This window comes from Melanostigma gelatinosum (assembly GCF_949748355.1).
Source record: "Melanostigma gelatinosum genome assembly, chromosome: 10".
Taxonomy (NCBI): domain Eukaryota; kingdom Metazoa; phylum Chordata; class Actinopteri; order Perciformes; family Zoarcidae; genus Melanostigma; species Melanostigma gelatinosum.
Window position 1 is genome coordinate 13,553,549 of NC_136643.1, and position 26,723 is coordinate 13,580,271.

Below are 26,723 nucleotides of genomic sequence, written 5' to 3' on the forward strand. Positions count from 1 at the left end.
ATGGGCGTTAACCGTGTTCCTGTGGTCCAATGACAACGCCGCTCTTGAGCACCACATGGCATATTTCCTTGGCACCGCCCTCATGACTTCAAAGGATTTTTCCCATGCCGCGGCATGGACAATGGGCGGATCTGCTCCCAGTACTGATCACTTTGTCAGCCAATGGCGCTCCAAAACCAGACTGTCAGCTCAACTGGACCCAGCTGTCACAGAGCACCGGTGGTCATGCAGCACTGTTGCTATGTTAGTCACAGAAGGCCGTCCACTATCTCTCTTCTTTCACATTTGTATATACACGCAGCCCTCCGTCACATCCATTTAATTAATGTGATAATGCTTAGTAATTTTAATAATGTGTGTGAATACGTGCATGGCTGCCTTGTCACACTACAAGTCTTTATTCAGGTTATTGTCAACCCTACATCGTTATCTTTTATGCGCTAACCTATACTTTCCAACAGGGTGACCTTTATAAAGGGTTTATAATTCGGAACTAATTGCTTTATTAATGGTAAATCATTTATCACACCACTATATCACTCCCTTTGCACTACCCTCATTCCCTTGGACTATGCCTACCTTAACTCTTTACACCACAGCTTAGAGCATAATGTTACAGTGATTTTGTACACGTTGTATATATGCATAACTGTATGTTTTCCATCGTAAATGAAGTGTAGTTTCTTCTTTCAGTGCAACTATCACTGTTCAAAAATCAATGTTTTGTAATTTGACTAGTCTTTGCCTTATTTGTTGCCCACATTTCGTCTCTGTGTAGCATGGAGGGGGGCTAAATCAGCATCTCTCCTTCCTGCCTAATGACAACAAAGCTGAGCCTTGAATCTTTACTCACCCAGTAGATCAGCTGTTAATGAGAACACATTTTGTGTTGCCAGGTTGTTGGTTTCTTGTTTCTCTTTGGCGTAATGTTGTTATAAATGTTGGTAAGCCATTAATACTGAAAATAGTGTTGGTGATAATAAAGTTGTTAATAAATCAACTTGCATCCGGATCCAGTGAAACCCATTTTACAAGTGAAGTGGTCATACAGTCCAATCAGTCAAAGGGATTTTTCACAATTTGGCAACCCATTTTTTATTATTACAGTAAGGGCTATAAACTGACGAAAGAGCATTAGTAAATAATTGATTAACCATTAATAAAGCCAATAGTTACAACTTATAAACTCATTATAAAGGGTTCCTGAAGGTCAACTAATCACTCTTTTATTCAGTATGTAATACGTGTTCAAGGAGGTAGAGGATAGCTTTGGACTATCGTGTTATTTTGAAAAAGAAATGTGATTGACAACTCTTTTACTACATTTTTATCACTGTACGTCAGTTATCCCCATCTTGAACAGAATGCGGGTCACTTGGCTGGAAAGTCTTTCCTCCTACACAGTGATGCTGGTATCTGTCTTTTGTGTGGGTTATTTATACTCTGTTATGCTCTATATCAAAAGGAATTTCTCCCAGGCTGCCCTTCAATGGTTCATATGCAGAATAGAGAGCAGTGGCGTCTCAAAAAATAGGCAGCAGAGCAGAAGTAACGCAAGACGCTGTTTTCCCTTCACAGCAACACCACCTCAGGCAAACACACATTGTCCCATTAGCCGAAGAAAAAATGACATAGAGACAAAGAGGAGATAGTGGAAGAGAGTGAGAGAGAGAGAGGCCAAGACAGGGAAGAGAAATATAAAAAAAAAACAGGGCGAGTAATATTATTAAAATTCCCAAACTAACAACAAAACCTGTAGTTGGGTGTTACAGCATATGAATACAGATTGGTTTGTAGGACTCTGGGCAAAATGGGTTGAGGGAATGTGAGTGTGGGGGCATAATAGGGACTTATTTTTGACATGTGGCCCCCAGCTGGTTAATCACTTCTCCACTGTATAAAAGCGGAGAAGATGCAGAATGAAGTGATGTGAAGTGTCTTTTAAAAAAAGAGGGTTTGAAAATCTGTCTAGCACACAGACAAGACACACACTCCAGATAACTGTGACCTTTGCACATTAAATACTCTTAATGAGTCAGGTCAATAATACTGAGATAATAATGAAGTGTGTTAAAGTAAAAGTGACCCGTTTTTTACCGAGTTGCTCTGACGGTGTGGGCGTGGTGTCTCGTAAACCAGTTGTAGATTGGAAGCATCTGCACAACAGATGTAGAGCATTGTAGGCAATGAAGGAGGAACAAGCAAAACGTAAACAACAAAATGCAGACCATACAATAAAATGGCATACACTTTAAGGAATGTGTTGATAATGTAAAACAATAAAAAGGGTACAGTGAAGAATTCTGTAAACACCAAAACATCGTATTATAAATATCACAATAAATACAGCATATACACAATAGCTAATATAGAGCACATTTCAGCTGTCCTGTGAAAACATAATGTAAGGGATGTCATCTGACAGCAGAAATATACACATACTGCCATAAGTAATATTAAAAAGTAAACAGCGTTGTCTGCTTGTGAGCTACAAAAGTTTTTATAAATCTAATAAAAGCACCACTCTGACCCACAATGCAAGATTCAAGAATACTAATGCTCTTGTCATACAGTATTCCAAACACGTTCCTCCTGAAAGTTACAAACAGATGATCTCCCATTACAGATGCACATTAGCCTCAAGCAAATTGTGCCTGCTTTATCCTACATGCTAATTCTGTACAACGTTTCTTCGGACATTAATTCAAGTGGTGGAAATGGATGAACATGTAAAGTGCAGTAAATTTGTGCTCATACAAAGGTGGGTTTGATGTCTTCTTTGAATACCACAGGGTGTGGGGAGCGGTACAGGCGGGTGTTGTCGTCGTACTCGCTGTCAGAGGAGTCTGAGGAGCTGTCTGATGACAGGAGAGAGCCTCGCTGCAGGCAGGAGTCACAGTAGGGACGGTGGTAGTAATCGTAGTCTGTTGAGCTGCTAGAGTCAGAGTCCCAGTAGCCACAGGAGTCTCTAATGCGTCTATGGTGCCGCTCATTATCGCCACCTAATTCCACATCAGGTGGAGCTGTGTGATCTGCACACGGCAAGACTGAGCGTCTTTGGGACCTTGAAATATGCCTCCGAAATTTCTGTATCGCTTCATTCCCTTCCTCGTCCTCCTCCTCCTCCAGCTCGAAGTCAGGGTTGTGAACCTGGAGGAGGGCACCATCCACAGTGACCCTGTCAGGGCGCTTGCCTGGATTTTGGAGTTCACAGTTTTCCCTTATCTTTTCACATCCAGCAGCCTCTGACCCTGCATAGAAACAGGGAGGGGGCAACCCTTTTCTGCAGGAGTGGAAGGGCGGCCGACGTTTCCTCATCGCATAGGGGGAGATGCTGGGGTAGCGGAAGAGAACAGGTGGATGAGGAGTGCGCGGTGTGCGGAGGGAGAGAGGGGAAAGAGCAGAGGCTTTGGTAAATTTTAGCTGAGAGGGCGTTCTGGGCGTTCTGGGCGTTCTGGACGTCTGACCGGGTGATCGCAGTGCAATTTCCATGACTGCATCCACACTAAGCTCCTGGAGGATCTCCTGCAACTGCTCGCTGCTTACAAAACCAGTTGGTCTGGCATTTGGCAGCTGGGATGTTAGGGCACTCTGATTGTTGAAAGTTTCAAACTGAGAAGGGTTTAACCCTCTATGGGATTGTAGGGAAGTGACAAAGTGAACCGTCTCTTCTGCTGTCCTGAGTGAGCCAGGGGACTTGAGGGACAAGGGTTGTTTGAGATCCTCCCTTGTTCCCTTCCCAGCTGTGTCTCTACCTGTGAGCCCAGCGGTAGAGACACCTCTCTGGTTTTCACTATCATACATATCACCAGGGAGAAGAGAGGAAGCAGCAATAGGAGCTGAGGAGCTTTGAGCAGAGGGAGGCGTATCAGCAGCAGCAGTGAGGTGAGAGTAGAGATGTGGCGGCGAGAGTTGGGATTTGGTGTCTCTCTGAGGTAGAGAAGAAGAAGCGGGGCCGTTAGACTGAAGCTCTGTGGTCTGAGTGGAGGTGGAGTTGAGGTTCTGGTCCTCGGGTGGCTGGCTGGCTGACATGAGTCGCAGGAGTTTATCCTTGGCGTTGTTCACCTGCTCCTGCAGACTGTCAATCACAACGCTCTTCTGGAAATTGTAACAAAAAAACACAAGCTTGAACACTCCGACACATATAGCATTGAAGAATCTTGTCAAGCAATTTCCAATGTATTGCAACTGGTTAACGGCAGTGGTTTAGTGCAAGTCCCAGCTAACAGACACCCTTAATAAAAAGAGAGAGTGAACGTATAATCTGTCCGGCAACATGTTTTCGAGGGATTGTTGCCAGTTTGAGATCACTGCTGGCTTCACTCATCATGTCGAATGAATTTTAAAGCAAGTCTGGGAAAATGAATTGACCGAACTTAAAAAAACTTCGTCTAACAACAACAAACAACACAAGACAAACTAAAAACTATAAAAGTTGTGTTTTGTAATCAATGACAAATTGTAAGAATTGACAACGAATTAAAACAAATATGCAACGTCACATTATAAGGCAGCTGACCTAGGTCCATAAGACCAGCTCATGAATTATTTGATATTCTTAGTAATTAGTAGATTCAAACTGATATAGTACCTCAGTAAGGAGTTTTTTCATGGAGTTGTTCTCCCCCAACAGGTAGTACATCTCCTCCTGGCTGGACACCGAGGGCTGGCTCTTACTGGGGCTGCTGAAATACTTGGCCATCTGACTTGGGTTATTCTGGTCCTCTTCAAACTGCCGCCACTGAGTCAGCTGCATGTTGGTGAAACAGTGTGTCACGCTAACTTTCAGCCATAGATACATTACACACACGAGTAATTAATCCAGGACCATTTCACACAAGACTTTTGACCAGGTGTGTTTGAGCGTATTACTCACTTTTCAAATATTTCCTTCCTTTCCACTGAAGATGCATTCCTTTGTTGTGACATACAGCCACTGCCACACACTTCGAGAGTCATAAACCTGTTTGCAACAACCTACGTAGTTTTGACTCATTCACACCTTCTGTGTGAGTCACATTTCACTGACAGACATGGCAAATTGATACGCAGATAGAGAATAGAGGTTCGGGCACCACAGACACGATTTTACTACTTTTGTCAAGACTAAGAGAGAAAGTCATACGTCTGTCATTCATGTGTCTATGTAGAGTTTCCGCCTGTCGGATTGACTGCTGGTTTCCAGACATATTATCTTATGATTCGATGACAATTCTGCCTGAAAAATTCACGTGTGTATCTTGAGCTATTTTTTCTTACCTGAGGCACAAACAGCATGCAGTTGGTAGCCAGTGTGCAGATGAAAATGGCTCCAGCCACAGTGCTATAAACCAGATTGGGCCAGGCCTGCAGGAAGATGGACACAGGGACGGCCACAGCCGAAAAGAGGGTGACCAAAGTGACGGCTGTCATGATGGTGGGAGACTGGTTGACGGGAGGGTGGCTGACATTGCTGGTCAAACCAGCTAGATACGTCCCATAGAGGAGAAGACAACCCTAAGGAGAAAAGTGGGGAAAAGGTGACGACATAGGCCACAGAAAATGTAAATCAATAAATCATACTACCATTACAATGAAGGAATCTCGATTTTATTGAAATCCAACGTAAAATTGCATTTCAATAAAATAGAGATTACTTACCTTCTGAACAGCAATAATGACAACCCACAGATCCGAGTATACAGAGGAGCAGGTCTCCAGGTGAGACAAAGAGTAGGAAATGTCTCTCTCCACCACCTAGATCAGGAAAAAATGTATCAGTGGGCTGCAACCTGAATAAATGTGGTTATGTCACCAACACGTCTATAATTAATTACATTAGAGGATTGGGAAGTTTGTGATTTCGCAGTCACAAAGTAAAACTTTCTTGCAATTTCATTAAAAAAACCAAACAATTGTTATTTGACATCAATAAACAATCGGATGAAAAAAGGTGTTGGCAATTCATTTCTACGTGTCGTAATCCTCAAACTGTTCTGTAATCAAACAACACAATCTTTACTTGTTTTAAAACTTTCTTTTCCGCCCCACAGAAAACCACCATTGAATTCTACCTTGACAACAGCTCCGACAGATCGTGAACACCTGATCGGGTCTGTGAGGTTCCAGGTGGTGAGAACCAGCATGTCCACCACGATCAACAGAGCCACCATGCCCATCAGCTGGATGTCTCGGATTATCTGAGGCAGAAGGTAAAGTCACCAATCACTTCAATGTCATACAACAAAAGTAACACTCTGGGAGACCCCAGTTACGGAACACTGTCAATAATAACCTGTTTGGAAGTGATATATAAAAGAAAGTTATAGAAAAAAACAAGAGAGCATTTACCAAGGCTCAGCAATCCTCTAAATCTGTAAATCCCCAAAAATCATTCTGTATGCGGATCCAGGTTTACATCAATAAAATAAAGACAAGACAAAGGCTGGGGGAGCATTCCTACCACTCTCTTGTCAGGCACTCGCTGGGTGAACACTCTGTACAGTCTCCACGTCTTCCCCAAAATTGGGCCAAACACCAGGGTACTTCCGACACAAAGAGTCCACATCCGAGCCTGGAGGAGAGAGCACTGCATAAATATCCAACAATGATCTACCCAACAACATAATGAAGGATTGAGGGAGACTGCAGGCCTTACTTGTAGCACAGCTGTGGATGCTCCACCTTGTGATTGTGATCGTTCCCCAACGGCAAACAAGAAGCCGCTGCTGTAGGTGAGGACACTTCCAAAGAGAGTCAAGACATTCAGGTTGGGACTGGACATCTTCACTATCCTGACAATACAACATGTGCAAACACACACAAACACACACAATTGATCAGTTAATTCAGTAACTATATTTTGAATGTTTATAGATGTGTTTCTCTTTGTAGACTACCTGTTGTTTTTGAAGCGCATGGTGAAGAGCAGGAAGCAGAAAGCCAGCAGGATTCCGCAGGAGAGCAGCGTCCACACCACAGCACTCAACACTGGGGAGAGAGACCGCCTTGGGAGCTCCACTGCCATCTGCACACACATGCAAACGCAAACTCCTCAGAATCCATTCCAAATATTACAGGTGTGTAGCTGCACATGTGCATTATTTGATTACTGTTTTTATGTGTTCTGAACCCTCCATTTTGTAAATGATGTGACGTAAAAGCAACAAAAAGAAGTACACAGGATTCAGATGAATGAACAAACTTTATTAAGGCAAACAGAACAGCAATTACCGTAACATGCTGGACCTTTGCTAACTTTCATTTGAAAAATCAGAGATGATTATAAAAAAAACAGTTGGAAGCAACATGAAGAGATGAAATGTCAGATTTCAGACGTTGACAGGCGAGATGATGAGAGGAGCAGAGTTGACTCCGCCATGATTACGCCGAGGGTTAAAGTAGGGGAAAAGTCTTTCATTGAATGAGTATCCAGTGAATGAGTAGATATGAGAAGCAGATTCTGCGTCGTAAAAAGAAACCTGCCCCCACTCCAGATCCACATACACCCCGACTCTCTGGGGCTTCCCGACCAAAGGCACACGGATAGGAGTGCTGCTGAGGGCCCAGTAGCTCTTGTCTTTCCTCATCCCCAGAACCCAGTAGCCTGTCTCAGGGTTAAGTGTATTCCCTCCTTTTCTGTTGACGGATTGAAGCCCAACTCCAATATCCCACTGTGTCTTGCCTTTCACCTGGACTTCGTAGTACAACCTGCGTGAGGAGAAACCCTCCTTTCCCAAAACACTGACACCAGGGTAAAATCTCTCCGGATTGTCCGGGAGGCTCAGCGCTACATCACAGTGAAACACCTGTTTCTTGTTTTCAGACAGCACCAGTTTGGGATGAGCTGTATCACGGTCCAGAGTCACATCCACAGCACACTGCTGAGCCCTCTGAAATTCGGTCTCACATAGCCTCTTCACCTCAGCCTTTACTGTCTCCTCCAGCTGACACGCTACTCTCCTGACTGCTCTCCTGACCGTGCCCACGTACACAACACTCTCTACACAGGTAGCAGACCAGTCTTTGGTGGCTGGCAGTGTGGAGACAGCTGGAAAGCTGTGGATAAGAAGGAAGTCGTCTTTGGTGTGCGAGAGCTGCTCCAGCTCAGCGTTTCTCCGTCTCAGCTCATTGATCTCCCGTTCCAGCTCCATGATGAGTCCTCTGGCCTTGTCTTCAATTTGCCTCTGCTTTGCACCAATCACCTCCACCACTTCAGCTTGACCTTTCTGGACAAAGTGGAGCAGATTGTTGAAGACTTGCATACTCTCTTCAATCTCTCTTTCTGTGTTTCCCCTGCTGAGCTGAACAGTTTGATTGATGTCGCAGATTTTCTCATGTCGGACATTAATCATTTCTTCCACTTCTGCATTTATCCTTCCGATTTGAGCTCGCCTGTCACTGCTCTCATCCTCTATAGGTACAGTGTGATGAGCACTGTGGTCTCTCTTAATACAGATCTGGCACACATAAGTCTGGTCAGTGTTACAGAACAGGTCCAGCAGTTTTGTATGCTTCTTACACACTCTGTCTTGCATGTTCATTATGGGGTTGATCAGGTGATGTTTCTTAAAGGTGTTTAGGACATGATGGGGCTCCAGGTGAGTCTCACAGAAGGAGGCACAACAGTCCAAGCATGATTTAAGAGCCGTGATTCCTTTTCCAACGCACACATCGCATGAAACTTCTCCTTTATGGCTTGAATACTGGTCCACGGTACGGACTTTTTCGTCGTCTTTCTTTTCCAATGAATTCTTGAACTGGGAAGCCACCTCAGATATGAAGGTGTTAACTTTGAGCTCAGGCCTCCTGTAGAACTTCTGCTTGCACATGGGGCACTGCGACAGATGAGCACTCTGCCAGTATCCTTGTATGCAGTCCCTGCAGAAGTTGTGCCCACAAGGAGTGGAGACTGGTTGGTTGAACAAATCCAGACAGATGGGGCAAAGAAGCTGCTCCTCAGTCAGCACACTGCCAACAGCAGCCATTTCTGGGAACACATCCAGAGAGAAAAGCAGGTGGGATTTTAAAGAAAAGTTTGTCTCTGGTCCTTTCCATTTTACGATTAGGTTTAGAAACAGTTGTGCCTGGTGAGCTGTCTACGTCCATGAATAGTAACAAATGCATGGTGTTACATTTCATTACAGGATATTTCCTTCTAGCTGAACAATTTATGTGAACTGAGTTCTACAGAAACTAATAAAAAAAGAATTGTTATGACTTTAAAATAAAATAAAACAGGATATTAAAATATAATATAGTCACATAATCACCATAAAGCAAACACACTGTGTGCAGCACAGGGTTCCCTTCCCCTGTGAGCGTGTTGAAACTGACAAATGCATAAATTAACATCATAAAGCATGAAATAAATCAAAGAGATAACTTACCTCGCGTTATGTGGTGTAGCACGGAGAGGAAAGGAGTCTACACGAGAGTGCTTGTGTTCCCTGACACAGTGGCTTTACTACTTTGGTTTCTATTTGCAAAGTCACATTAGACTTTCTTGTGCCCGCCTCATGTTGCTGGTCTCCACTCACCCTTCTCTTAAAGGCACCAGCAACTATGACGATACTAAACATAGCTTCACTCGCCTGGCTTTACATGTCTAGATGTCTACTATTGAACTGTCTTCTCAAGTGGTAAATAACACATTTCTAGTGTGCTTTTATTCAATGTATTTCATTTGTGTGGGTGGTTTCACCATCTGGTGAAAGATGGGAATTCCCCACATTTTAAGCCATAGGTCCAAGTTTATCAAGAGCAGTGAATGTTTTGCCAAAAACTGCAAGTGATAACTAATCGGAAGTTAAAAATGTAAGTTGCATTGTATGTAATTCAGCCTTGTGTGAATAATGTGATTCATTTCTTACATGCACTGTCAAAATAATCAACAACATATGTATGTGTATATGTACATATGGTTTTAACCTTAACCTTTAGGAGGGCCAAAAATATTCTGTTGATCAGCCATGCTGGATTTAAGAAAGCTATGTCTGTCTGACTGTGTGTGTGTGTGTGTGTGTGTGTGTGTGTGTGTGTGTGTGTGTGTGTGTGTGTGTGTGTGTGTGTGTGTGTGTGTGTGTGTGTGTGAGTGTGAGTGATTACCGTGCTGAGACTACATAGTCTCTGCAGAATGTCGAGACCCTCCTGCCTGTTGACTGCTGAGTGGATGAAGCAGAGTGGAGAATCACACTGGGAGCTGCAGTTCAGCTTAGGCTCCATTACTGACCCCAGTCCGTCCACTTTCACACACAAATCCTGAGGAACAAACAGATGATAAGACGGATATGATGACATGAAAATTGTTCTTTGTAAAACTGACTTGCCATTCAGAGGGTAAATGCATATTCTTTGCACCTGTTTCGGTCAAAACATTTTCACTGCACCTTTATCTTAAAAATGAGAGCGCTCTCTGAGCTCCAAAACAACAGGCACTGGACCGCAGAGAAACACATTTCCCATGAAGTCCTGCTTCTTTTTTAAGGTCACACAAATTAGTTGTAAGACTTTTAGCCACCACAGTGTGGTGCTATGACAGAAACCTCTGAGAGGAGGATTTTTGCAAGCATGGAAGGGATTTTGTACATCATTGATATTACACCAAGTAAAAAGCTTGAGATTAGAAACACAAATGAACCCAACAGACATTAAGTTTAGGGTGAAATCAAGGTTAGAATGGAAATGCCCAAATAGCGTCAAGTATTTACCGCCACAGAACTAAACCCGAGGAGCCAGAACTCGGCCTGTGTGACAGGAAGCATGTGGGATTCTGCTTATCCTCAATTTCCACCAGCACTACGTCATTACTGAGGTGAACCAGTCAACACAGGAACGCTCTCTGCTGTGATAAACATGTGTGCATCACGCGAAAGGGTGAGCGAAACAAAAGAAAATGTAACACAATCAATATGTCAAAAGACCTCGTTTTACTGAGGACCATATAATCTGCTATTAACCAGGTTATTTAAGGCCCCTGAAACCGAAATCAAACTTTGGAGAGTATGACCAAACAACTGTTTGTCACTCTTGGCATTTTTATGAGGCTACCCGTGCTGCACTGACATGTTGTGGATTTAATTATGCGGCATGGTATCACCCGATACTCTGAGCTATAACACAGGCTAAGAGTCTGATGTAGGCTATACGCTGCAGTGACTCAGCTGCATGTTGTCGAGACCATGGATGACCACTTGCATCGATACAAGTGCGTGTGTTATTAGACATCACACATCTCGTCATTGTCTGGAGAATGACGAAGATACCCAAAGCGCTCTGGGATAGTTGGATTCTGGGATTCAATCAAAACAGAGCAGTGTGGGAAATCTTTGACTTGCATTTGACTTTTGGACGTAAACTATATGTTAATCCACCCAACATGAGACGGAGATGTTCTATTTGACAGACTCCTTTGGTGTACGTTATTGAGTGAAGCCCACATTTCCAGAAATGAATGGTGTCAACAGAAGAATGAAGCCCGCTGGGCAGCATATCTGGGAAACGTCTGGAGTTCCTGTTCATGTCCTGTCGTCACTTTCCAAGTATAGATCACAGTTCTGCTGCTTTCCGTAGGGAAAGATGACAGAGAGAGGCATTTCCGCTGTTTTTTCAAAATCCTGCCTCTGTAGCTTTCAGTTTGGGAGAAAACCGCCACCCTGCAGAAGTCAAAGGTCAACAGAGCCCTCCCCCAGACTGAGTTAGGTTTTACGGACATGTTATTCACTGTTCAGAATAATCTTGAGGAGTGTCTTTTGAAGTCCTGAAGAATAAACAACAAGTTGCTCTGCAGCTATCTCTGTATTCCTTGTTTAAATAGGGCGGGCCTAATGAGTGCAGCTTAGCTTCCACTTGGTAACTTGCCCTTGGGTCTCTCTTTAAATCTTTTTTTTTCTTCTTTTATGTGTCTAACTATGTGCAAAATTTCACCCATTTCTGACAAACCTCTGCACTCAGAGAGAATTGAGTTTTCCATGGCTTTCACCAAACTTTTAATAATATACTGCATGGAGTAAAGCCCATTCATCGTCCTGTCAGTCTCACTCTTTCTCTTTTAAGATTGTAACCATGGGCGCTGCCAGAGGTAAAGCCCTGTTCAGGGGCCAATATTGAAACATTCCTCCTCAGTTAGTAATCCGTTTATATGTTTGTTCTTTCAGCCGAGTTAGAGTGCAATTACTGCACTGAAATCCCGCCTCAGGTCCGGCACACGTCCACATGGTGCCTTTTACAGCCCGGCTGTATATCAGTCCCCCCAATTTGTCAAAATTCCATCAGAAGTCATCTTTGATCTGAACGGAGTCTGCGCTTGTGCTGTATGAAACCACGTGACCATTTCAAGCTGAACACCTGAGGAAATGCGTCACAGCAGGGATGCAACTTTTGGTGTGTACACACTAAATACTAGTTAGCATATTAGTTCACGGACGCGTTCTGTGGACTTATACTTGTTGTAATAATAATATTAAGAAGAAGAATATGAATAGTTAAGTTATGAAGCATTTATTTACAGACTTCATGGACGTCATGGAGCATTAAATAGAACTAATGCATAATCTAGACCTGTGATCTCCATCAACACCGCATAAATGAATCAACTCTTACTTGGTGAAAGAGATGCGTAAAAACATGTGTTCACCCAGTGCTGCATCAATGCAGCGGCACGGTAAACTGTCAAACTTGTCAATCAAATCACTTGAGAGGAAATTAAGACGTAGACCAGTGAAGGAGGAAAGGAAAGGAACCAAAGAGGAATCATCTAAAAAAGCAAACCTCGGTCTCCAGAGCGCACAGAGGATCCCATCGTCTCGTCCCGCGTCAGGCTCCATCGCGCAAGGCTGAGAAAGTTATTAACAATCGGAAATAATGTAAGATAATATGTTATCTAACATAGCTACAAAGGTCCCATTACTGCAGACGTGTAATGTCCGTCAAACTGCCCTACAGCCCTGGAAGATCCTGTCAGTCAGGAAATGTTCACCTCACTGCGTGAGGTGAACGCAATGAGTTTTCATTTAAGCTTTGAGGGAGGGAGGAGTCTCTCTCTCTCTCTCTCTCTCTCTCTCTCTCTCGCTCTCTCTCTCTCTCTCTCTCTCTCTCTCTCTCTCTCTCTCTCTCTCTCTCTCTCTCTCTCTCTCTCTCTCTCTCTCTCTCTCTCTCTCTCTCTCTCTCTCTCTCTCTCTCTCTAGCTCCAACTGCCCACCAAATGTTTCAGAGTGTGATGTGACCCATGGTGCATGAACAGTGTGGGTGCAGCGGGAGCCTCGGGGGACTGGGTGGCATGTTGGACAAGGCGGAACACTAAACAAATATATACTGAATAACAGCACTTGTTTTAATGGAAAGACAAACAGATTGTCAAAATAGCTGGTTGGCTGGTAAAACACATTTAAAAAAAAGGAGCTTCTGTCTGAGAGCAGTGAGCCAGCAGAAATAGTTCTGCATTCGTTCCACCAGCCATAAGAGGCATAGAGGTGTTATTAAGATGTCATGGGGATTTATAGTGTGAGCACACACACACAGGGTCATTCCTGATGAGGGAGTGTCACCATCACTGACAGCAGCTGTTAGTGGGGAGCAGAAACACAGACAAAGTTAAAAAAGAGATCATGCAAATATTCATTCAGCCAGTCATAGACCTTACCATTCATTCACACTCTCGCTTTCAAATGTTTGTAAACCCTGGATGTAAACTCAGAATCCTTTTAAACACAATGATACATCTTCATAGCCAACCACAAGGATCACTTATGAAGAGTCACCAATCATGATTTCTATCAGGACGGACTTTTGCACATATTACAATTTCTGTACAAGCAGGTTTGTTGATGCTCTTTTCATCACTGGAGAGGAAAATATGTTTCACAATCCTGTGAGCTATAGAAGATGTATCCATGTGTTTAAACGTCTAAATCATACAATTGTGTTTTAGCTCAGTGACAAGGTCCAGCAGAATGCAAAAGACATTTTTCTTTTCATTGTAAGAATACTTTTTAGTTTAAAAATCGAAGGAGCTGTAAACATGTAAGCATTGGGAAGATCACGCCATTATGTTAAGCATGACAATCAATCAAATACAGGCAACACTCTTCTATTCAGTGTCATGCTATGTACCTGACAACAGGATCCTCTGTTAACTAATGCTGGTACTGTGGTGATAACATGCTTCCACAGTCATGTTTTAGAGTAAAAACACACACACAAAAAAGAATAACAAATATGCAACTAATCAGTCAGCTGAACTCTAGCAGAAAATGAGACAATAGCCTCTAAACTCCAAATGTTCGCTTGTGCCTTCAGATCAAATGACACCACGCCAGCACTCCCATTGAGGGACTGAAACACAGTTGCCATCTCTGTTACACCCAAAGCGTGGCAATCACTCTCAGGTTTCCCTCAAGATCAGGTTCAAGATGGACTGCACCAGCGGCAGGTGGACTGCACCGATCCTCAGATTACCAGGATCTTGAATATTTCATGGGGACATGTGGCTGTTGCTCAAAAAGCACAAGTCAAAGAGGAGCAGCTTGCAGGCAGGATGAAAAGATGAAACAGGACACATGTCGTGCTTCTGAGGTTTACCGGGGATCAACTCTAACACAAAAGAGTCGCCACCTTTTAATGGATTGCCACATTGTGCACATGTGTCAGCTGGAAGTCCACCAACCAAAATAAATAACAAGCAAAAGCTTTTAAGCCAGTGACACACCATTTCCTGTTGAACCATTCCTGACAGGCAGCACCACCGTTTCCTGACGTGGAAGCATCTGCAGCTGTGATTCAACATCTGACCACAGTGTTCTGTGTTTGAGACTGTGTGGGCGTCAACGCATTGTTCAGTGTGTGAGTGAGGCAACACTAACCCCCTACGGCCCGACACTGTCATTGCCAGAGCCTGGACGCTCCCCTGTGACATGTCCAGGTTTGCCCAATAACATACCCAAAGACAAATCCCGGAAGGTTGCGGCTCCTCCTGCAGTGTTGCTATGGACCTGGATCAGCACTGCTGGATCAAGGCTCCCCTGCAGGCTCCAGTCCTTGTGTATGTACGGATAAATAGATAATGATGATAGCTGACTCTGTGAATGAGTTGATGTAGAAATTAGCTCAGAAGCAGTTTAGCAAATTATAACATTTAATAATGATGTACTTAAATCTGCTTTAGTTGTTTTTTAGGGGTTTTAACATACTGAAGATAGAAGTTGAGACCATGATTCTCTAAATCGTTCGCTAATGATCGTAATTGATTTGAAATGGCTTGTAAAAACATCTTCAGCAAGGCAGTAGACCCGACTGGATCACAGGACTCCTGTAACCAATCCTCATTAGCCTATTTATTCCTGTATTTATTCATACAATTATTTATGCATTTAATTATTTATTGATATTTATGTCATTTTTCACCCTCCATAACTATTTAGTTTCAACATATAAAAAGCAACATCAGCATTTATTTGGAGTTGTGTGTGTCCACAATTATTCACTGTTTTGATCCGCCAACATCTGAGGGAAATATCGACTGTTAAGCTGCTAAATGCTTCAATAAACTTAGTTAACCATTAGCTAATTAAGAATATCAATCGAAGCAGCTATGAAGTATTTCAATTGAAGTTGTAATAACAATGTCTTTTAATAATAATGTGGGACTGGGTGCATTTGAAAGGTTTTTGACAAAAAAAGAAATCTCAAATCAAGGTCCACTTACAGTTTTTCCACAGCTTTCAACCACAGGTCTTATCTCTCCTCCGTTATTTGTGTAATCTCCATGCTGAGCAAAGAGATGCAATCAAAGTTCCAGGAAATGCTGAGGAAGATGGGGATTGAAGGCTCAAGGAAAATGAAAAGAAAACCCCAATTCCCTCGACCCCATTCATATCTGCCTTTATCACTGTGTCAAAAAAGAAAATGCCCAAAAAGTATTGCTCAGCTGGAGGAAGATTTTCTTACATTGTGATGTTATTACATTGTCATTTACTACAAAGACTCTGTCGAGCTGAATGAATGAGGGAGTGACGTTGGGTCAAGAGCGACCGTGGCAAGAGACATTTTTCAAGTTTCAAGAGATTCACCGGGACAATCAAACATTGTTAGCACAGCAGTAGATGATTATCCGCCCACCACTTCATTACTTTCCCCCTGAACCACCTCTACCACCTCCTCCCTCGAACCAGACTTTCTCCTTGAAGGAGGATTAGCTGTATAACTCTGAAGACAGCATCTGATTGTTGTGAGGGCGTCTGCAGTGTGTGTGTGTGGCAGTCGTGTGTAAAGGCTCAGCGGAGTGTACGTTTGAAACTCGTCATGTGTGAGGTCTGCCATGCATGTTAATGCACACTGTGAGCTGATATGAGCCGGTATGCCTCTCACTGAGGGCGATAAGAGGCTTAGAGTACGCCAACGTACTTTGCTCTTTGACCACCTGCAATACTGAATGTAATGTAATGTGAAGGTAAAGAGTACCGCACCCCAATAACATGCAGCAACCAAACACACAATTTAGATGGAATGTATCCGAAATTACGACCGATGTCAACAAGACGTGTGAGAAATTTGACCACACAGATGCATTTACTTTGCAGAGTTGCAGAGGGCTACAACAGAGACGCCATCTTCCTGCCGTGAGCCTGAGGTGTAACTCCACACAGTGTACTGGAGTTTCTCCTAGGCCTCTGCTGTTAGACGGGTCCTATGTGCACACGTGTTTGAAAGATAGTGAAGAAGACGGGAGAAAAGAAACACTTGGAACCAAGCTGGGACTTGGTCACAGACCATTCAAAGCAAACCAAATATGTGAAACTCAAAGCATCATTCTTGCCAGCCAGGCTGAAAGGAACAGCGAGGTGAAAAGAAATTGAACGAACCGCTGAGATAGGAACAGAAGGTGTGAAAAGAGACGAGAGAAGAGGAAACAAAGTAGTTAATGGCTCTTGGCAGGTGATGTTTAAGGATTAGCAGAATGCACTCGCCTTGGCATCTGTTGGTTCTGGGTCACATAAAAGAGTCTCCCAGTATTCAGCCTCGAGAAAGAACTCACCTTCATATGCAAATGAACCTGGACACATTCAATCTACAAAATGGTTTGATTGGTTCATGTAAAAACACACACACACACACACACACACACACACACACACACACACACACACACGGGGCGTCAAACTCATTTCCACTCCGGGCCACATCAGCATCACGGTCGGCCTCAAAGGGCCGGTTGTAACTGTAAGACTGTGTAAATGTAACTCCTCATATTGGTAAATAACTGTCTCTGCATTTGATTATTGTTTATTCAAGTGTTAAAATATTGTACATGCAGTTATATAAATGTAAAACTCTATTTAAGCACATTGCTGTTATTATAATATTATAAATTAAATCCTTTTAATTTAGGGTTAAGAAACACACATTACTCTATCAAAGATCAAACTATTATTGAAAATATCAAAGACAAGTTAATACAATAACTTTGTTCAATGCTTAAAATCCTTTCAAGGGTGCGTTTGCACAATCCCACGTGAAGTGTTTTATCTGTTGTAAAGCCACGTTTAAAGTCTTCAATGTACTCACAATAATATTTCCATTTCAAGTGTAACCAGCCACAGAGCTGCTTCTGTGACTGTGTGTTTAAGTATCTCATCATTATGACTTTCTATCTCATAACTTCGACTTTCTATCTCATAATTTCAACTATGGGGATATTTTTATAATCAAATCTAACTTTAATTTTTTTAATAAAAAAAAAGAACATAAATTGTGGCGGATTCGCGGGCCACATAAAATGACGTGGCGGCACCCCTGACTTAAACTGTGTGAGAAGTTCGAGGGAGGGCAGAGACTTTCTGGGTTGGTGGTTTTGCCCGTCCTGGCTCTCTGTCCTTCTCTCCAGCCCCTGCTCACTCCCCAGACCTGCCAGTCCTGGTCACATGACATCCCCTCCCACCTACACACCTGTTCCCACTTTGCTCATCAGACCTGTAGTTTCTAGAAAACACACCTAAAACATTTTACTCTACTATATATATATATATATATATATATATATATATATATTTGGAGTTTTTTTTACGAGAAGTAAAAGTTATTTGTATATAAGAAACATTTCACCAACAAAGACCACGCTTCTTATGATTGCAAATTAGTTTGAAATAACATAACATCACAAAAAACATAATAAATAGAACTGAAGCCACCGGGAGATAATTGACAGACTTATACAGGGAGACACAGGTTGTTAAATCAGGAGAAACTTCATTTACAGTGAACAAATACATTTATTAAAATGTGCAAAGTAAAGTTTAAATGTTGGCGAGTCGACACTGGTGGAGGTGTTGAAGACAGCAGGGGCAGGCTGAAGATCTCGATGACGGCATGTGGAGTGGGACTGCCCTCAGTGGAAGAAACCTTGAACACCGGATGTGATGATGAATGGGGAGGAGGGTCACATCGGGTTATACTGAAATGACACAGAAGAGAACAGGTCTTTAAAGTTTGACAGGACATATATGATTGGCTGAGGGAGGCCGTGGCGAAATCGCCCACTGTCAGCTGATAGGAGGAGCCAGAGGGCGAGAGCCAGAGAGATGAGTGAGTGAATGAGAGCATAGCAAGACTGTCCTAATGTAGGAGGTTAGAGTAAATCCCAACATTTTATATAGTTAGTTAATTCATTTACAACTGTATGATTATAAATACTATATTTCAAAATATCCCTCCTATAAGCAGAGCTCTCTAAGTTGTACTGTACTTTACTGTCAGTAAATAATCAATGCTAACAATTTGATATTCAAGGAGGATTTGATAATCCTTAAATCATCATGGTGGCACCAAACATACTAAGCTCAATTATGAAAAGTGCTGACGGACAAAATCTATTCTGAATCCAAAGTTACAGGTCAGATATGCTTCTGGTTCACAGGACAGGAGTTTGGTGAGGGTATATTACCCCATCATGCTACATTGGCCACCGGGAGTACCCTCACGCAGACTGGCATATGACGAGGAAGAAGACTCACGCCCACTATTGACACTGACAGCAGCATGTGGATTGCCTAGCCACCTTGCAGAATGTAAGAACTGTCTCTCCCCAACAGTTCAAACTCTCACTGTCAGCATCGGTAAAAACAGCGATCGAATCTCGTGATTCATATGCCACAACAACGGCAGTGGCCAGAGGCCAGTGCCAGACAATACATATGATCCAAACAAACCTGTGAGTGAACGGTAGCATAAAGACATTGTCCGCAAAGCTCTAAGTTGTACTGTACTTTACTCTCAGTAAATAATCAATGCTAACAATTTGATATTCAAGGAGGATTTGATAATCCTAAAATCATCATGGTGGCACCAAACATCCTGAGCCAAATTATGAAAAGTGGTAGCAGTCAAAATCTATTCTGAATCCAATGCTACAGGTCAGATATGCTGCTGGTTTACACGACAGGAGTTTGGTGCCAGTATCTTACCCCATCATCCTACAGCGGACACAAGCATGTGCGCCGGACAAACAAGGAGGATAACAATGTTCTGTGATGTCCTGTTCATGCCAGGAAACTGTGAATACTGTTATTCCAGAGGGAGGGCAGATTGAGTGTGCAGCAGTTAATTGAAGCAAAGACCGTAGAAAGAAGAAAACAATAAATATATATATATATATATATACATATATATATATGAATATAGCTGTGAAGTAAAGAATGCAAAACATCTTTCAAGGAAAATCTAACCACAAACTACAAAGTTCACACAAATACACACATGCCAACAAATGCATAACACAGTATTTGACAACTAATTTGGTTGAGTGCTAGAAGTGCACAAATGTGTGTATTGGCATCACAGGAAAACAATTTGTTCCATTAACTTATTGAGATCATTGTAGCTCTGATGTGATAAAACACATCTCTGTATTATATTTTACTCATGTTAGCAAAACAGACAGTAATGATGACAGCAAATATAGTGGTATTAATGAACATATGCATCATATTTGTCTTTATCTATGTCTGTAACTACTATATAGATGAGACTGTGTACAAAATGCTTTCCACAATAACAATTATGTAAAGAAGTGTAAGTAATCTCAATAGTGCTTCAAGTGTACAAATAGCATTTGTTTTTCGGGTTTGATTCCTTGGTGACAAATTCTATTACATAGCAGCCAACCATTATCTACATTTACATACATTATATGACAGCAAGTCCTTGGTCAGTGTTTTAAATCATGTAGACTAAAATCTAACCAAAGTGTGTACAGTGTTCATCCTAGCAGAATATTTCGGACCAAAGAACTCATTCGTGCACATTACTAACTTTGCTTCTTCCCACAAGTACTTGTTAAACAACTCATTTAACATGTGCATACATGCCACTATGCACAATATCAATTAGTAAAGTTACATCAAGTTTCTACTTTAACAAAAGAAAATGGATCAAAGAGAGTAATACAGGTGTGATGCACGGGTGTGTAAATGTAATGTCTCTGGAGAGACATTTGTCCAACGATGGCCCAAAGACAGACAGGATGTGGACCAGTAAACAAACCTCAGAAAATATGTTTTCATTTTATTTCAAATTGATGTTTGTGTCACTTATTCTGAAACTCTGGCTTCCTGTCACAACAATGTAGGAAACGTGAAACAGCAGGTCCACGTGCTGTCAATCTGTGGACACTGGAGGACCACATAGGACCAAGGACAGGGTCCAACCTGACACCCTCAAACCTCCATGCAAACATGCATCTCTATATTATTGGACATTATATGAGACCGTGTTTTTTTAAATAGGCCTGAATGGAGACTTAATGTGTGGTTAACCCCTGGGCAGGTCACGTGACTCTCAAACGCGACAGGAGACTGAGTCACAATGTCATGTTAGTTGTATTATTTGAGCTCATGTGGATATATTCCTCTTAAAGTTGTATTTAATGTCTGTTTGTGCAGCGGAGGACTGTTGAGGACCTGATGGAGACTCTGAGGTAAGAACGAGCTGTTCTCAGTCGAACGTTCCATCGTTACCATGTTTACCAAATTGTGCATTTTTTCTAAATTCAGTCTGTTCCAACCGTTGGTCCGTCAGAAAAAGCCGAAATCTACTTTCACTCGAAAAAGCCGAAATCTACTTTCACTCGAAGAAACCTCCCAAGAAACACCTTCAAACCAGGATTTTTCTGCATCCGTGACTTAACGTTACTGATAAAGGTAAGTCTGATTCTGATCAACTTTTGCAGGAAAAAAAGCGATATTTATATACTTTTTCCACCACTGTTTTTTATGTATTTATTTATGTATCTATCTGAACCGATGTTTATCCTAATATTGATAATATTTTCAGTTATCAGTGTATATTAATCCACTAGGACTGACTTTTGACTGTTGAGACCAAGTTTAAACAAGTTTATCTGAACAAAAGCTGCTTTCTTGGTTAGCTAACGTTAGCTTTATAGACCCGACCGTCCAGCGTTAGCTTAAACTGAGAAATGCTAATAGAAATATTGTTTCTTTATATTTATATAACTTCTCGGTGATACGGATCACAAGTGATGCACGCATGATAATATATTTAATCCATATTAACTCACAATTCACACATTTCTTACATACTTGTGATATTTTTCATACATATTAACACAATGAACAGCAGAGTGAAAGAACCACTAAAAGATATTTTCTATCGAAAAAGTGCTGATATGTTTCTGACTTTTAGTCAATGTAGACATATGGAAGGCCTCCTGCAGTAACAATACTGAAACAAATGCAAACATGTTGCACTGTACTGGGTTTGTTTCTGCTAATACTTTTGCGAGCGTATCATTTATTGTATGACATTTACTTTCTATCTAGTCACACTGCTTTGTGCTACTGATCCTTTCAATGTGATATGAGAAATGACTATGATATGGATCAGTGGTCTGAGGGTTGTGTGTGTTTTTACCCTCAGATGGCACGACAGTTCCCCTACGTCCCCCTACGTTCCTCCTCCACTCGCTGTGACCCATCTCCTCCCTCCTCTTGTGTCTTCTCCACTCCTATTTCTTCTCTCTCTTCTTCTAGCTCCTCTTCTAGCTCCTCACCTAGTCCCCCACCAGACTACAACCCTGGCAGCACGGACACAGTCCCTCCAACCAGGAGCACGGTAAGAACAAAGAACCTGAATGTCACACAGTTATTTTAACACTTTGATAAGTTTCTTTCATCATCTCCCATTGAGACTCACATACCGAATGACTAACAGAACTGCCTGCAGAGAAGTCTATATGATGTAACAGTCCTTGGTTTGTTTCCACGATGTGGAGCAGTGGTCTGATGGTTGTATTTATTTTTTTAAACCTTCAGGCGGGACGACGCTTCACGTGGAGGACTTTCCTCATCCCGGACCCCAACCGCCCCGACGCCCCACGGATCATCCTCCGTAGAATCCCAGCCTCACAACGCAGGACTGGCTCCTCCACTCGCTGTGACCCATCTCCTCCCTCCTATTGTGTCTTCACTCCTATTTCTTCTCTCTCTTCTTCTAGCTCCTCTTCTAGCTCCTCACCTAGTCCCCCACCAGACTACAACCCTGGCAGCACGGACACAGTCCCTCCAACCAGGAGCACGGTAAGAACAAAGAACCTGAATGTCACACAGTTATTTTAACACTTTGATACGTTTCTTTCATCATCTCCCATTGAGACTCACATACCGAATGACTAACAGAACTGCCTGCAGAGAAGTCTATATGATGTAACAGTCCTTGGTTTGTTTCCACGATGTGGAGCAGTGGTCTGATGGTTGTATTTATTTTTTTAAACCTTCAGGCGCGACGACGCTTCACGTGGAGGTCTTTCCTCATCCCGGACCCCAACCGCCCCGACGCCCCACGGATCATCCTCCGTAGAATCCCAGCCTCACAACGCAGGACTGGCTCCTCCACTCGCTGTGACCCATCTCCTCCCTCCTCTTGTGTCTTCTCCACTCATATTTCTTCTCTCTCTTCTTCTCTCTCTTCTTCTAGCTCCTCACCTAGTCCCCCACCAGACTACAACCCTGGCAGCACGGACACAGTCCCTCCAACCAGGAGCACGGTAAGAACAAAGAACCTGAATGTCACACAGTTATTTTAACACTTTGATAAGTTTCTTTCATCATCTCCCATTGAGACTCACATACCGAATGACTAACAGAACTGCGTGCAGAGAAGTCTATATGATGTAACAGTCCTTGGTTTGTTTCCACGATGTGGAGCAGTGGTCTGATGGTTGTATTTATTTTTTTAAACCTTCAGGCGCGACGACGCTTCACGTGGAGGTCTTTCCTCATCCCGGACCCCAACCGCCCCGACGCCCCACGGATCATCCTCCGTAGAATCCCAGCCTCACAACGCAGGACTGGCTCCTCCACTCGCTGTGACCCATCTCCTCCCTCCTCTTGTGTCTTCTCCACTCATATTTCTTCTCTCTCTTCTTCTCTCTCTTCTTCTAGCTCCTCACCTAGTCCCCCACCAGACTACAACCCTGGCAGCACGGACACAGTCCCTCCAACCAGGAGCACGGTAAGAACAAAGAACCTGAATGTCACACAGTTATTTTAACACTTTGATACGTTTCTTTCATCATCTCCCATTGAGACTCACATACCGAATGACTAACAGAACTGCCTGCAGAGAAGTCTATATGATGTAACAGTCCTTGGTTTGTTTCTACGATGTGGAGCAGTGGTCTGATGGTTGTATTTATTTTTTTAAACCTTCAGGCGCGACGACGCTTCACGTGGAGGTCTTTCCTCATCCCGGACCCCAACCGCCCCGACGCCCCACAGATCATCCTCCGTAGAATCCCAGCCTTACAACGCAGGACTGGCTCCTCCACTCGCTGTGACCCATCTCCTCCCTCCTCTTGTGTCTTCTCCACTCATATTTCTTCTCTCTCTTCTTCTAGCTCCTCTTCTAGCTCCTCACCTAGTCCCCCACCAGACTACAACCCTGGCAGCACGGACACAGTCCCTCCAACCAGGAGCACGGTAAGAACAAAGAACCTGAATGTCACACAGTTATTTTAACACTTTGATACGTTTCTTTCATCATCTCCCATTGAGACTCACATACCGAATGACTAACAGAACTGCCTGCAGAGAAGTCTATATGATGTAACAGTCCTTGGTTTGTTTCCACGATGGGGAGCAGTGGTCTGATGGTTGTATTTATTTTTTTAAACCTTCAGGCGCGACAACGCTTCACGTCAGGACTGGCTCCTCCACTCGCTGTGACCCATCTCCTCCCTCCTCTTGTGTCTTCTCCACTCCTATTTATTCTCGCTCCTCTTCTAGCTCTTCTAGCTCTAACAATCTGTTTTTGTGTTTAATTTAGCTGACGTCCTGTGTCGAGCCTCGGGTATCACACAGACGTTCCAGCCTGCCTGCCAGCCACTTTCCGGCTAGGATCAGAGCGGAGGGTTACCTTACCTGTTCAACTTACCTACCGTCCAGTGTCGAGCCTCGGGTTTTCACCTGCACGAAGAAGCCTTCCAGTTAGTTCCTCGGAGATCAACTGTGTAGTCTTGGCGTTCCTGTGTCGAGCCTCGGGTATCACACAGACGTTCCAGCCTGCCTGCCAGCCACTTTCCGGCTAGGATCAGAGCGGAGCGCGAGGACGCGCCTCTGTGTTTGACGTGACTGTTTACCTGTCGGCTTCGTCAGCCTGTTACGGTAGTATTTTTACCTCATAACAAAGGGGAGGCCGGAGCCAGCCATGTGGCCGGCTTTGTGCCGTCGACACGCTGCATCAATAACGCTACCAAAACTGGTTTACAATTATAAGGAATTTAATTCCACTGATGTAAGCACGATTACAGTTACACATTGGAGTACATACTCCTATGAAATATTAAAACAATAAAACCCCATTTGCAAAAAACCTCAACTCAGCTTCTCAGGTGAAAAACACGTCCGTCCTCCGAGAGCCATGACACGAGAGAGGAAAAAGGCTTAAATTAAACCTCCCACATCTGTTCGATAACACCTCCTCTCCATTTATCTCGATTCCTATTGGCTATCCTCCAGGAGTGTATTCTACTGTCTGGCTCTGAGTTCATCATCACATTCAATGACTGTCAGTTACGTTTTAAACCCTTCTATAATAATCCTTCAAAATAAAAGTTATACTTCTGCACTTGGCAGAAGTTTCATGCTTATGTTTATCTTAATTATGCATTCTCAAAACCCTTATGATTATGACTAACTATGAATTATTAATTATGAATTATTAAACACTTTTATTATATCTACTAACTACAGTTTTTTACTCAAATTTCTTACAATTCCCCCCTAACTCACAGTTCACTGTGAGTTAGCTACTCGAATGTAGTTAGTTTTTCAAATGTCCCTGGAGACCTCCCCCCTACTCAATCCAGGGAGAGGCTTCCTATCTATCTAAACAGAGGCAAACAATTCATGCACACAGATATCATTTCAAGTATTTCTGTTCAGTTCGTTTCAAAATTGAGTCCGTAGAAGGAAGACGAAAAAGGAAAATTTAATCCGTAAAAAAGGGAAAAATTGAGTCCGTAAAAGGAAGACAAAAAGGAAAATTTAAAAAGGGAAAGATAGAATCCGTAACAAAGGAAAAGATCGACTGCGTTGAAAATCACTGCCTTCCATGTCTTGGGGCTGGCAGGATCAGGATACAGCCTGTAGGCTAGAGAACACATACTGAGAAGCCTTGACTGTTCTTTTACACCTGTCAAAATTACATTTCTTAATCTTTACACCCTAAAATCCCATTATAACCCATTAATTAAAAATAAAATCTCAAATTACTCATCCAGAACAATCAGTCTATTTCCCAAATTTCCAATATCTCACCGGATGTGTTAGAAGTCCATCTGGGCCTTTATCAGGTCCTTCAGGATCTCCGAGAGGATGGTCAGGAACCGCTTGTGAAGTTCCGCTATGGCACCGCTGGTGGCCTCATCTAGACTGTGGCCATCAGAAGCTCCAATTCTCCCTCATCCCCGACACATAATTGGTTGCCCTGGACTGGTGTCTGGCTCATCGGTGAAACAATAAACCCCTGTAGAGGTCCACGGATGCACGGGAACCCCCATCCACAGACAACTAGGCGGTCTATGATGACAGCACACAGAATAATTACGATTGCCAAAAATGTATGTTTTCACTGGCTAAGCATACTTCCCAACCAGTCGGTGAATGGATTCGTGACACCAGAGTTGTCTGCTAGCTCTTGGCTGAGTGCTGTCAGTCCCTCCAGAGCCCTGGTCACCGATCCATCAGGAGCTGTGTTATTTGGAATGAAAGTGCAGCACGCAGACCCAAACATCTGGCACACGCCACTTTTCTCTGCTAAATCATCTCTAATGCCATTCTGTTCTGCAAGGTCATTAAACTAGTCTTCGCCAGCTGTGCATGCAGTCCTGATATGGCGTCACTGGTGAAGTTTACTAAACGCTGTTGGTTATAGTAAATGTAGTTGATCCAATCGACATTTTTATTAATCATCACCCTCTGAGAGAAAACAGATTCTAAATCTGCTGCTATTTGATTTCTGGCTTGAAAGTCATTAGACACCCCCCTTGGCAGTCTTATGACATCTTATGTACACTTGGTCATCAAAGGCCCCCTTCGGGCCGCCGGCATCTCTTTTGGATCTTCTGTTAGCATGTGGGCGTGGAGAGATGAGTTCTCCATAAGTTGCATCAGTGACAGGCAAGATATAGAATGACAATATAAGTTGCACCAATGCACCTGTCCAATCTTTAGGCA

General features: G+C 42.9%; 1 protein-coding gene across 2 annotated transcripts; it reads right to left on the bottom strand.

Moving 5' to 3' along the window:
• Nucleotides 1–2,297: 2,297 nt before the first annotated feature.
• On the bottom strand, nucleotides 2,298–12,873 carry gpr156 (G protein-coupled receptor 156). Of its 2 annotated transcripts, none has more exons than XM_079277529.1 (10): nucleotides 12,748–12,873; nucleotides 10,087–10,239; nucleotides 6,879–7,006; nucleotides 6,638–6,773; nucleotides 6,443–6,553; nucleotides 6,054–6,179; nucleotides 5,641–5,736; nucleotides 5,260–5,496; nucleotides 4,592–4,750; nucleotides 2,298–4,098 (listed from the first exon to the last, which is right to left on the bottom strand). In XM_079277529.1, the coding sequence occupies exons 2-10, from the start codon at nucleotides 10,201–10,203 to the stop codon at nucleotides 2,752–2,754; spliced, it is 2,457 nt and encodes an 818-aa protein (XP_079133655.1). In that variant the 5' UTR covers nucleotides 10,204–10,239; nucleotides 12,748–12,873; the 3' UTR covers nucleotides 2,298–2,751. The 2 variants fall into 2 exon arrangements, with proteins under 2 accessions (XP_079133655.1, XP_079133656.1); XM_079277530.1 differs by lacking the exons at nucleotides 10,087–10,239; nucleotides 12,748–12,873 and adding exons at nucleotides 7,902–8,968; nucleotides 9,369–9,442.
• Nucleotides 12,874–26,723: the final 13,850 nt, after the last annotated feature.